Consider the following 11,913-nt stretch of genomic DNA (forward strand, 5'->3'; position numbering starts at 1 on the left):
TGTCCATTTGTAGTTGATGTTGCCCGCATAAAGGATACTTGCATGTGTGAGTGCTGTTCGACTGAGTTGGCCATTGGTCTTTTTGTAAACACAGAATGCATGGAACTTAGAATACTTCAAAATCTGAAGCCAAAACTGGGCACAACTTTGTTGGAACGACCTTGTCAGAATGGAAGAACAGAGTATAGATACAACTAATTGAAAGGAATCCCTAATATCTATTGCACATTTTCAGGGATAGTTTTGAACAATATGTTTTTGGAAGATGAAGCCAAAGAGGATGCCCCCTATGACCTTACTCTGGGATTTTTCTTGTATTGTGCTGTCCTCTAGAACTATTGCAAAGAGGAGCAACCACCATCACAAACCTGGAAAGCTGGGTAGGACATCCTCTCAATCCGATTGGCTGCTTATTTCTCACTCTGACGGAAGCATGTCGAATAGAGGATGAAAACAGCCTTGATATTTCAGGTATGAGAATGAGAACTCCAGGTTGCACGCTTTGAATTCAAACCAGCTTCTGTTCTTTTCCCTTTTGTTCAGTTTGGAGCCATCCACAGATTCCTGTCATTGTTATTGAATGCTTATTTTTTTGTCTAAAAGCTGTATGTATATGAATAAATAAGAAAAGCCCAGCCCACAATTTTCAATGGAAATTTTCCTGTGAGAGAGGAGATGCAGCCTTCCACTGGCCTTTAGATTTTTGTCATGTAGCTCTCTAGCTCTAGCTGATAATAATAAGATATCTTTGACGTTCTGCTCTTTGGCATCTGCACTTGGCATGGTTGACTTCTCCTGCTAAGCACAGGATATTCCCCAGGGACTGAGGAAATCAAGAGAAGTCAAGTTCTTTGTGTGAAAATGCAAAAACAACGGTTCCAGAAAATATTCCACCTACTAGCAGAGTAAGCAGAATTTCACTCTTTTCATTTGTTCATAGTCCAAAGGTTTGTTTAATGCTCCTTATGATTCCTATGCAGTGTACTTCTCCAGGCAGAAGGTGCAGGATGGAATTAATGAATCTGTGCAGCTCAGCCCAGCTGCACCAAGCATAATTGAGCACATGAGTTGCAGCAAAAACAGTCACTGTGTTGTGCTGTCAGTGGATAGTTTGGACCGATAGCATCACTAGAGCCAACCTGATTGTGCGTCTTGGAAGGCGTGAGAAGAAATTACAATTACTATATGGAGTCTGATCCTCCTATCCTCTTAATTCTTTCCTTTTGCCATCAGATGCTGGTGAGTCAAAACCTCCAGTGTATCAGCATGTGCCTGTGGCCAACAATTGCCCTGAGAGTGGGGAATCCTACCTATCTCTGGCTTTGGAAGTGGCACTGATGGGGATGGGGCAGCAACGGGTGATGCCAGAAGGCCTTTATGCGCAAGACAAAGTGTGGCGTAATGAGGAACAGATTATTGCCTGCCTGCAAGAGCTGGAGCTTGATGCTGTATTGGTGCAGACCCTACGCAAGCAGTGCATTCTGCTTCTGGAAGGTGAGAGATGTCACTCATGAGAAACTAAAGCTGTGTCTGCAACCCAGAAATTTTTTTAGATTCCCTCTGGTAAATTCCATATCGGAAACCCAGTCAGTGTCCCTTGGTCACAATAGCAAATGCCAATGAGATAATGCTGTCAAAATACTTTTGAATAGAAGAATTTGGTAATAATATGTATTGGAAAAGAGGTTAGGAATATCAGGATTAGATACTAGATTACATAGTATTAGAGATTGTAGGAAGAGAATTGTGTTAGTCTTTGATGGCAAAAGATTCAGAAGGACACTGATAACTCTTTTTCTGACTAACCAGTTTTATTGAAAGACACGATTTTTTGTGAGTTGCAACTCACTTTATTAGACAACAGAGTGGCTAGACGTATATAGGTAGAATTGGAGTGAGGGGAGCAGAGTGGAGGGGAAGACACAGTGGTGGTGCAGGTTCTGTGTGAAACAGATTGAAGAACCTTATTAATTAGCAACAGTAATGAGGAACGCATTGTGTTTGATGAGACATTTTGAGATTGCCTTGGCTTGATGGTGCTGTTAAAAGTCCAGCTTTGCCAAATGAAATCATTTTGCAATCTGCAGTGATGTACCCTGGCAAGTTGCAATGTTCTGATATTACTTTGTCCTTGTTTTGAGTCTTGATATTAAATTTGTGTCCATGAATTCTTTTGCACAAAGTTTGTTCCATTTGTCCTTTGTAGCACGCAGAAGGGCATTGCTGGCAGATGAGGGTATACACATGACGTATCACATTGGAGGGAAAGCATATGAAAGGCCTCTAATCTTTTGTGTGTACTTGTTGGGGCCTGTGACAATGCTGTTGGCATAGATGTGAGGGCAAAGAGGAACTCTAGGATTGTTGCAGGGGCTGGTTCCCATGTTGTCTTTTGTGACTTGTGAGAATCTGATTCAGGCTGAGTGGCTGTCTGCATGCAAGTATGGGCCTGGCACTCAGTGCTCCAGAAAATTCAGTATCATTGCCCAGTATAAGCTGTGGATTATTAACAACACATTTGAGTGGTTAGAGCTGTGAGCTGTAGGTGACAACCAATAGTGTTCTATTCTTCTATTTCTGTGGTCTGTCTTTTAATATGTCCTCCCTGGGAATTTTATCTGGCTCTATTGATTTGTCTATTGATCTACTTCAGTGAGTAGTTTAGTGCCCTTAACCTCTGAGCATTAGAGGGGCTACACAAATATTTTCTTAAATTTGAATTTTTAATGTATATATTTCCTCATCCCCTACTTTCTTTTTTTCTTTACTGAAACAGGAGCCCTTTGCAGTGATTGCTGTAGCTTCTTGTCTAGAGGGCTCTGGCAGTTGAATTTATAAGACAATCCATGTTAGTGCCTTGCACTGCTTTAAAAATGCTGCTTCTCCCTCCTCATTTCACTGTGGGCTCTAAAGCCTGTGTATTCATGTGTGTGCAATTTCCTTTGAAAAGTAGAGGGAATTAATGGGTAACTTGGCCTTTGCCATACAGATGGAAGGAGAGGAAGACAAGGTTTTTTTTAAAATCCCATTTATATCCCGCCCTTCTCCGAAGACTCAGGGCGGCTTACAATCTAAAGCACAAACCAATGTACTTAGCAATAGCCTTCATTCTATGTATATGCCTGCTTATTAGGACTTTCGCCCCCCCCCAAGCGGCATTATTACAAAGTCAGCTTATTGCCCCCAACAATCTGGGTCCTCATTTTACCTACCTCGAAAGGATGGAAGGCTGAGTCAACCTTGTTGTGTCTTTCTAACCACACTGAGTTGAAAATGTCAGAAAGATGAATAGGAGAATCTGGTTTTAAATTAGATGGCGGGAAGAGGAATATCTCCAAACCATTTGTGTCATAACATTAGAGATCCAGGTTCGTATCCAACATTAGCCGTAGTAGTTCACTGGCTGACTTTAGGCCGGTCACGTACTGTGAGCCTAATCTACCTCATAGGATTATTGTGCGACAGTTGGAGGAAGGAGCACTTTGTGTGCCATCTTGAACTCTTGATGAAAAGATAAAGATATAAATCTGATAAATAAGGTTGGTTGAAGGAGAGACGCTGATAAGTTTCTGCTTTTGCCTAGGTGGTCCCTTTAGTGGCCTTGGTGAAGTAATCCACCGGGAAAGTGTGCCTATGCACACTTTTGCAAAATACCTCTTTTCTGCCTTGCTGCCCCATGATGCTGACCTGGCCTACAAGCTGGCATTGCGCTCCATGAGGTTGGTACCACTTTTTTTTTACTCCCTTTGTTAATAAAATCAAAGTGAAAACATCAGTGATAATTTTTTTTTTACTAAAGCTTGGCATATGTTACATTCTTCTCAACTTTCTCCAATATCAACATTCTTGCAGCATTTTAATAGATTTTTAAAGAGACCATGTTCACATATGTTCATCTTTTTTTTTAAGTATGTGAAAATAGAGTTGCTGATTAGCAAGTGTGGTTGGTCAATTTCATTGATAAATGTCAATTCTCTACTATAACTTAGGATTTACATTTTAATCAAAGAGTGGGTCCATTGTTGCAAGTTTCAGTGGTAAAACATAGCTTCTGCCACAGGCCCATAATAGAGAATACAAAAATCAAGAGCTTAATAGGAAGCCTTCACTTATTGGCCACAGTTGGGACTGGCAACTCTGTCATTAAGTGCTACACACATTAAGCAAAAAATCATGTGTCCGCACCAGGTTTATATCACTTCCACTTCCATCATTAAATACAGAACCATTCCAGTTGTTAAGCAAGATACAGCAGTCACTTGTGATTTTACTGCTGGCTTCTCAGTTGATCTGCTTCAGAAGCTGGTTGCAAAATGCCGAAATGGTGAACACATGATCACAGTGATGCTGTGACCACCATACATTTGATGACCACTCAAAAAACAGGTGTTTCTTTTAACTTTGAATGGTTGCTAAACAATTGGTGAGGACTACCTGTATATTTCAATTGCAGCACAGCTTCCTAAACCGTCTACTGCTTGTTGAAGTCGCATGTAGTAATGTGCATTGCTGCTCCAACCAAATGTTTGGAGGGTTGCTTAGACTCAATAAGACAATTGTAATTTGCCATTACCAACAAGGTTGTAATAATAAACTCGGAAACCGTAGCCTGTCGATAATTGCTGCAAATCCTGGGTAGAAGAGCTTGGGGTTCACGTTTCCTAGATTCCCAAGCCTCTTAACTACAGTACTTTCTTAATGACCAAGAATGGTTCAGTAACCATTTGAAGTTATGCTGCTGCTGCTGAATGAATACTATTTCCAGCAGGTACGGCACACCTAGCCTGGCTCTATGTAAAGCAGCCCCTGGCTGTGCCAGGCCTTCTTCTTGAGTCTGCTTGTGCCATTCTCCAACTCGCATGTGCTGTTCACACAGTGATTCAGGAGGCCTGCAGAGGAGGCAATCCCTTACTTTACTGAGGCATGGGGCTGGGAAGGATGAAGCTGGGAAAGATTTGGATTGTGGTGGGTCCTCATCTAATAGTCAGTGGGATTTGGTTAACAATGGCAATGGACACTGCTGAGATTGCTGTCATTAAGCAATGTGGTCACGTAATACCATGCTTCCATTCCTAATCATCATCATAACTCAAGGACTATCTGTATAAACATGCGAACAAATAGTTCTAAAGTGCATAAGATACCCAGAAAGAACTTACACCTGCACCCCAGAGCAGAACCAGATAACTGCAATGCAAATCAAGTTTTGCTCTGACATAAAACTGTAAGAAATGTGTACATCTAAAGTTTTGTTTTTCTTTACAAGTATTTAAATCCCTTCTTAGTTCTCTAGTGACCTTTCCAGTTTGTTCAAGATTAGTGTGGCAACCATATGCTTCTGAAAGCCTTTGAAAGGTTTTCCACATCATCTTCCCCCAGCGTGCCACAAGAAGACAAATCAGAGAGGATTTAATATGATTACCAGCAGGTATCCTTCTATTGACCTAATGTTGTGGCTTTGTTTTTCCTAGGCTGCCTGTTTTGGAGACAACTCCCTCAGGTGATGTCGCACATCCTCACCATATTGTTTCAGTGGTCCCTAGCAGGTATCCCCGTTGGTTTACTTTGGGGCACTTGGAATCGCAACAGTGTGAACTTGCTTCCACTATGCTGACAGCAGCCAAAGGTGGGTGAAGGATTCCTGATATAACTGAACATAGACCACTAGAGATCCAGGTGAAATATTCACCCGCTGGCCTTTAAAAGAAATCTATTAGAAAGTCAATATTTGTACATGTCAAGCAGAGACTGCTCTCTAGCAGAATAGTGGATACAGTCATTCCATTAAAAACAAACGAGAATTATAGAAATAACTTTTCCTGAGTAACTGTTGGATGCAGCAGTTGTTTTCAAGAATTTCTTTCAATCTGGACAAGAACGTTCTGACAACGAGACGTTTTTGATGCCTGAGAAGTGAAAAGAGGTGTCGATGTGCATGAGCAACTGGGAACATCAGCTGTATGCAGATAGTGGACCTACTCACAGCCTTTATGACTAGTACCAGCAAACTGCAGACTATTTCTTGCTGGGCTATATATATGGAAGAGGGAAACTGCTGGGCAAGATCATTCTTTCTCACTTTATCAACAAAGACAAATTGCATTTATTTATTTATTTATTTATTTTAATCCCATTTATATCCCGCCCTTCTACGAAGACTCAGGGCGGCTTACAATCTAAGAAGCACAAATCAATGTGCTTAGCAATAGCCTTCATTCTATGTATATGCCTGCTTATTAGGGTTTTCGCCTCCCCCCCAAGCGGCATTACAAGTCAGCTTATTGCCCCCAACAATCTGGGTCCTCATTTTACCTACCTCGGAAGGGAGTCAACCTTGAGCCTGGTGGGATGTGAACCTGCACTAATTGCAGGCAGCTGGTGTTACCTAAGGAGGCATTAGCCCACTGCTCCACCAAGGCTCCACCAAGGCTCCATTGTTGATGTGAGCCCAGCTGTCTATATTAAGAGGAAGGGATACTTACCTTACTGGATGGTGGGACTCCCAGAAGTCCAACACTCCCAAAAAAGCAAAGTTAAATTACTCTCAGGTTTCCCATCTGATATATTGCAGTGCAGGGGTTGGTTCTGTGCTGCATTTAGGAGAGTTGCTAATACTGGAATGATGGGCCAATGGGACAAACTACTGTGTGACTTACATAATTGCCTCCTTCGTGTCCCCTTTTCAGGCAATTACTTTTCCTACTTAAAAAGTAAAAGGTAAAGGTTCCCCCGCACATGCGTGCTAGTCATTTCCGACTCTAGGGGCCGGTGCTCATCTCCGTTTCAAAGCCGAAGAGCCAGCGCTTGTCCGAGGACGTCTCTGTGGTCATGTAGCCGGCATGACTAGATGCCAAAGGCGCACAGAATGCTGTTACCTTCCCACCGTAGTGGTCCCTATTTTTCTACTTGCATTTTTACGTGCTTTCGAACTGCTAGGTTGGCAGAAGCTGGGACGAGTAACAGGTGCTCACTCTGCTACGCGGCACTCGGGATTCGATCCGCCAAACTGCCGACCTTCTGATCGACAAGCTCAGCGTCCTAACCCACTGAGCCACCGCGTCCCTTTTCCTACTTACTATTGAGGAAAGCCTTGAGACCCTTTCTTTGGTTTGATTTCTGTATAAGAACTGTAGATCTAATGGGATTCCCACTTACATAGGGCTCATCAGTTTGTGGCCCAGGTATTCTTCCTGAACTGTGCTTAATATTTGGCCAGATGTTACGAGAGAGACAGTTCTGAAACAAACCAGAGCAAATCACGCTCATTAGCTACAGTTTTGCTGAACTCTACTAGGACCCAATTGCTCTTTGTCTTATTTTGAGTGGTTGCTGGCTCTCACTGCTGTCTTGCTTTCTGCATGACACACTTGATAGTGTTTACTCTCTAACCACTTTTAATAATAGTTTTGGTTCTGATCTATATGGTCCACCTAGCGAGACAGATGGACATTTAGCTACTTGAGGTGAACAAAAGGCCAGGAAATTAAACCTTTGGGCTTCGGAGACCAAAGACATCTCCAAACTTATTCCATAGAATATATTTTTTATCTGTAGTTGAATTTTTTAAAAATAAGTTTTGCTGTTGTAGATTTTTTTGACTTTCATAATGCAATCTAATGTGAGCTAATATATATTGCCAGCATATTTTTGTCTGGTAATTTATGATTGCAGTTCAGATTGCAAATGATATACATTGTGTAACAGCCTTTTATTTCTGTGCAGTACCTGTACTTATTTCCTTACTTGGCTCCAGAAACAGACAAAATGCAGATTTGTCATAGAATCCCTTGCATGAGCTGAATTAGGCTAAGTGGAAAGACACTGAAGGGTTTGAGAAGAAATCTGTAATTGAATATTTGAGCCCTCTAGCAGGATATACAAAATAAGAATAATGTTGCTTAGGCTTACCCAGTTTACATAGGAAGATATTTACTATTATTTTAAAAAGGTTTATTCGATGGATAATGGATAAACTTTCTTATACTGCAGGTGACATGCTGCGTCTGCGAACTGTCCTAGAAGCAATTCAGAAGAATATCCACTCCTCTTCCTTGATCTTCAAACTGGCTCAGGATGCTTTTAAGATTGCCACACCCACTGATAGTAATGCTGACACAACACTGCTTAATGTGGCACTGGAGTTGGGGCTACAAGTAAGGATATTAATAATCATCAAGAAAAATGAATAATTTCCAAATCTCCATAATAAGATGGAAGCCCGCCTTGAAGGTTAATGAAATGTCTATGAGCCAAAGAAAAAGTCTGCCAAGTTGTGATCTTAAGCACTAACCCTGCTCTCTTACAGGATTGTGGCCATACTGGCCATTTAAATCAAGGGTCCCCCAACCCCCGGGGGCCATGGCCCAGCACTGGGCCACATTCCATTGGAACTGGGCTGACCAAACAGCAGGCAAACGCATGCGAAACTCCATTTGTGTGAGCAGCGTGCGTGCATGCTCACTGCTTGTGCAAATGGAGCTGAATGCACGCCTGCCCCTCACACAGAACCATCCCCTCTCTCCACCGCCACTAGTCCACAAAGCTGGAGAGGTTGCGGGGGGTGGGTGGGGGGTGTCCCTGATTTAAATAATTAAATAATAAGCACACTTACATTTCTCAACTGAAAAATTCAGAATGGGCCATTATGCTTCCCACGTGGCCTCCAATCTAGGCAGTTTATGAAGCTAGAAGCCAGACCTGCTAATCTTCAAAACGGGTTGAAACCATTTAAGTTGTTATGATATGCTGCTCTAGGTGGAACACAACCATTTCTTTGGATATCACTGGTGGGTGAAAAAAAAATGATTTCTGTTTATTTCTACTGTTGCAGGTGATGCGCATGACCTTGTCAACACTGAACTGGAGACGGCGGGAGATGGTGCGATGGCTGGTGACCTGTGCTACAGAAGTTGGTAGGTATTTCATGAACCTATACTTAAAATGAAGACTGCAGCTGAGAGAGAGCCTATTTCAGCCTTTCTCAACATGGGCTTGAGATTCTGAGAGTATAACTCCCCAAACATCAAGAAGGTATGCATGTGTCGTATGTTCTGCTCACCCAAAAGATATTAAGATGCTATTGGGCACCAGAGCCAAATTTGGATGACAAATTCATGATAAAGCTGAGTGATTTCTAACTCAGTCTGTTTCTCCCGATATTGGCTCTCTAGGTTGCAAATATGTAAGGATTTAATTATAAAGAAAACATACCAAGCGAAGATAGGATAGATAGGATATATGACATTTTCCAACTGAATTCAGTAAGTAGCTCAAATTATAGCAATCTTTTAAATCTTTTTTACAATGGAGCTCAATCCTTCATTGTAAAAAAGAGAGGTGTCATCTCCTACAGGCTAGTGCTAAGCTAGACAGTGATATGCTATTTTCAAGACAGTGAGAGACAAAAATATAATTGACTGCAATATTGGTCTCCTGACACAATTATGACCTTGGTGATGAAAATACAATTATTGCTCACTGTACTTACCACCATTGCATGAACCTTCTTCACTACTGGCTGAGCAGTTCACGATTCTTTCTTTGCAGGTGTTCGGGCCCTAGTCAGCATCTTGCAGAGTTGGTATTCACTCTTTACCCCTACTGAAGCAACTAGCATAGTAGCAGCAACGGTGATGTCCCACAGTACCATCTTGCGCCTCAGCCTGGACTATCCACAACGAGAAGAACTGGCTAGTTGTGCTCGCACGCTGGCCCTGCAGTGTGCCATGAAGGACCCGCAAAACTGTGCGCTCTCAGCTCTTACCCTTTGTGAGAAAGACCACATTGCTTTTGAGACCGCTTACCAAATTGTTATAGATGCTGCATCCACTGGCATGACTTATTCCCAGCTCTTCACCATTGCACGGTATATGGAGCACCGTGGGTACCCATTACGGGCCTTCAAGCTGGCATCGCTTGCCATGACACACCTCAACCTTGCCTATAACCAGGACACACACCCTGCCATCAATGACGTGCTTTGGGCATGTGCACTCAGCCATTCCCTAGGCAAGAATGAGCTGGCAGCTATTATTCCATTGGTAGTAAAGAGCGTGCACTGTGCCACAGTGCTGTCTGACATTCTGCGACGCTGCACCATGACAGCACCAGGCCTTGCTGGCATTCCTGGCCGCAGGAACTCTGGGAAACTGATGTCGACAGACAAAGCGCCTTTGCGCCAACTGCTGGATGCTACAATAAGCGCTTACATCAATACCACACACTCCCGTCTTACCCACATCAGCCCACGGCATTATGGGGAGTTTATTGAGTTTCTGAGCAAAGCTCGGGAGACGTTCCTGCTTGCTCAAGATGGCCACATTCAGTTTGCGCAGTTCATAGACAACCTTAAGCAGATCTATAAGGGCAAGAAGAAGCTTATGTTGCTAGTGCGAGAACGATTTGGTTGAACTTCTGCATTAGGGAAAAAGGAAGAAGGAAACCCTGATCATTGTTGGTGGAATCATGCTTATCAGGCAAGACTAATTGTAGTTGTCATCGTAGAAAAACCTCCCGATTCTTTCAGGAACATAAACCAAAAGTAGCATGACAGGAAGAGTTTGCTTCTCAATGGCCACTTACTTGCAAACACTTCAGCAATACCAAAAGGCTAACTAGGAAATTGAATACCTCTTTCCCAAACAGCATGGTGGATGGAGGCAGAGAAGCAGCCAATATGGAAGCACATTACTCAGTCTCTTGTGCTGCCATCTGTATTCTCAGCTGGTGGATTTTGAGATGTGCATCCTGTCATTACTGGCATCACCATCTAGTGCAACCTTCTCCAACCTGGTACCCTCCAGATTTGCCAGACTTCAAACTATTTGCTTGGCTGGGGAATAGGATGAGTTGCCTCCAGAGTAAGTGGGGTGAGGGAGGGGGGGTTATAGGCTGGGGGGTGGTTGGTTTAGTATGTGTGCAAGTGGGTGCGTATGAAAATTCTTAATTAAAAAAAAAAACTAAAGTTAACGGTTCTCAGGGATTGCTTTACTAAAAGTAACAAGCATTTATGATACTGTAAATACAATAGTATATGTGTCAATTATTAAATTGTAAAGTTCTAATTATTTATAATTATTCTTTTTTTTTGTTTTGTTTTGTTTTTGTTTGTTTGGGGATACTTGAAATGTGTTGTGGGCTGGGCTAAGCTTTTCCAAACATGAGAAATATGAATATTTCTCAGGTTTTCTCCCAGCATTGTTGGCAAAAAAAAAAAAAGACAGGTGGGTGGGGTTTGACCAATGGAAAATAAATAAAAGCTCGAGTAGACCTACCACAACACACAACCTTGGAAGAGAGGAGACCAAGGTGGAAACCGCAAAGCCAGATACACCTCAGCATTTCAAGGCCATCAGGGTGTGGACTTGGCCCACTGGCTATAAGCCACAGCACACTACTTGACTCTGCTACTTCATGCCATGGTTCCAAATATGGGATGCAAAATGATCCCCAAGAAGCTGAAACAAGACTGTGAGCCAGTTGAGGCCATAGTGTAAAAAGCTCTATTTTTGGCCTTTCTCCACGTGCAAATGAATTGATTTGTGCAAGACTTGCATTACTCTGTGAATTTAGAAAGGATTCTATTTTTATTTTATTTTTGTCATCTCGGGAGCAGGGGCAATTAGTCTGCATATGTGTCTTTATTCTCAATTTCATTTCAAAACTACTGTCTTTGCTGGCATCTGCTAAGGCTGGTGCCTTCTTGAGGACAGCTGTCTGCCATAGCGTCTGCTACTTTTATCTCCTACTATGGCTTTGGATCCATCTGAATGTTTAATTCGGTCCCATGAAAGGGAGTGTAGCAGGAGCAAAATAGTTTTTTCCCCTTTTCTAAATGTCTTTGTGTTCCCCTCTTCCAGTGCATCTTAGTTCTAAAAGGGGCAGGGAGGGAATGGATGGGGCAGGGGTTAAGAT

At 42.4% G+C, this 11,913-nt stretch overlaps 1 protein-coding gene and 1 long non-coding RNA gene across 2 annotated transcripts in view; one reads left to right on the forward strand and one right to left on the reverse strand.

Moving 5' to 3' along the window:
- The window catches only part of ZSWIM5 (zinc finger SWIM-type containing 5), a 149,469-nt gene extending 137,640 nt beyond the window's left edge, over window positions 1-11,829 (forward strand). Inside the window, exons 8-14 of the mRNA XM_083358470.1 lie at window positions 334-471; window positions 1,234-1,494; window positions 3,584-3,719; window positions 5,472-5,626; window positions 7,990-8,153; window positions 8,831-8,912; window positions 9,547-11,829. Coding sequence (XP_083214596.1) covers window positions 334-471; window positions 1,234-1,494; window positions 3,584-3,719; window positions 5,472-5,626; window positions 7,990-8,153; window positions 8,831-8,912; window positions 9,547-10,409 — 1,799 coding nt within the window. The 3' untranslated portion in view covers window positions 10,410-11,829. The remainder of the gene's footprint in view (window positions 1-333; window positions 472-1,233; window positions 1,495-3,583; window positions 3,720-5,471; window positions 5,627-7,989; window positions 8,154-8,830; window positions 8,913-9,546) is intronic.
- Window positions 7,184-8,934, reverse strand: LOC310637871. Its single transcript, XR_014491986.1, has 3 exons — window positions 8,612-8,934; window positions 7,909-8,147; window positions 7,184-7,236 (listed from the first exon to the last, which is right to left on the reverse strand). It is a non-coding gene; the product is annotated as an uncharacterized lncRNA (long non-coding RNA).
- Window positions 11,830-11,913: the final 84 nt, after the last annotated feature.

This window comes from Vipera ursinii, assembly GCF_947247035.1.
Source record: "Vipera ursinii genome assembly, chromosome: 3".
In the NCBI taxonomy this organism is placed as follows: Eukaryota; Metazoa; Chordata; class Lepidosauria; order Squamata; family Viperidae; genus Vipera; species Vipera ursinii.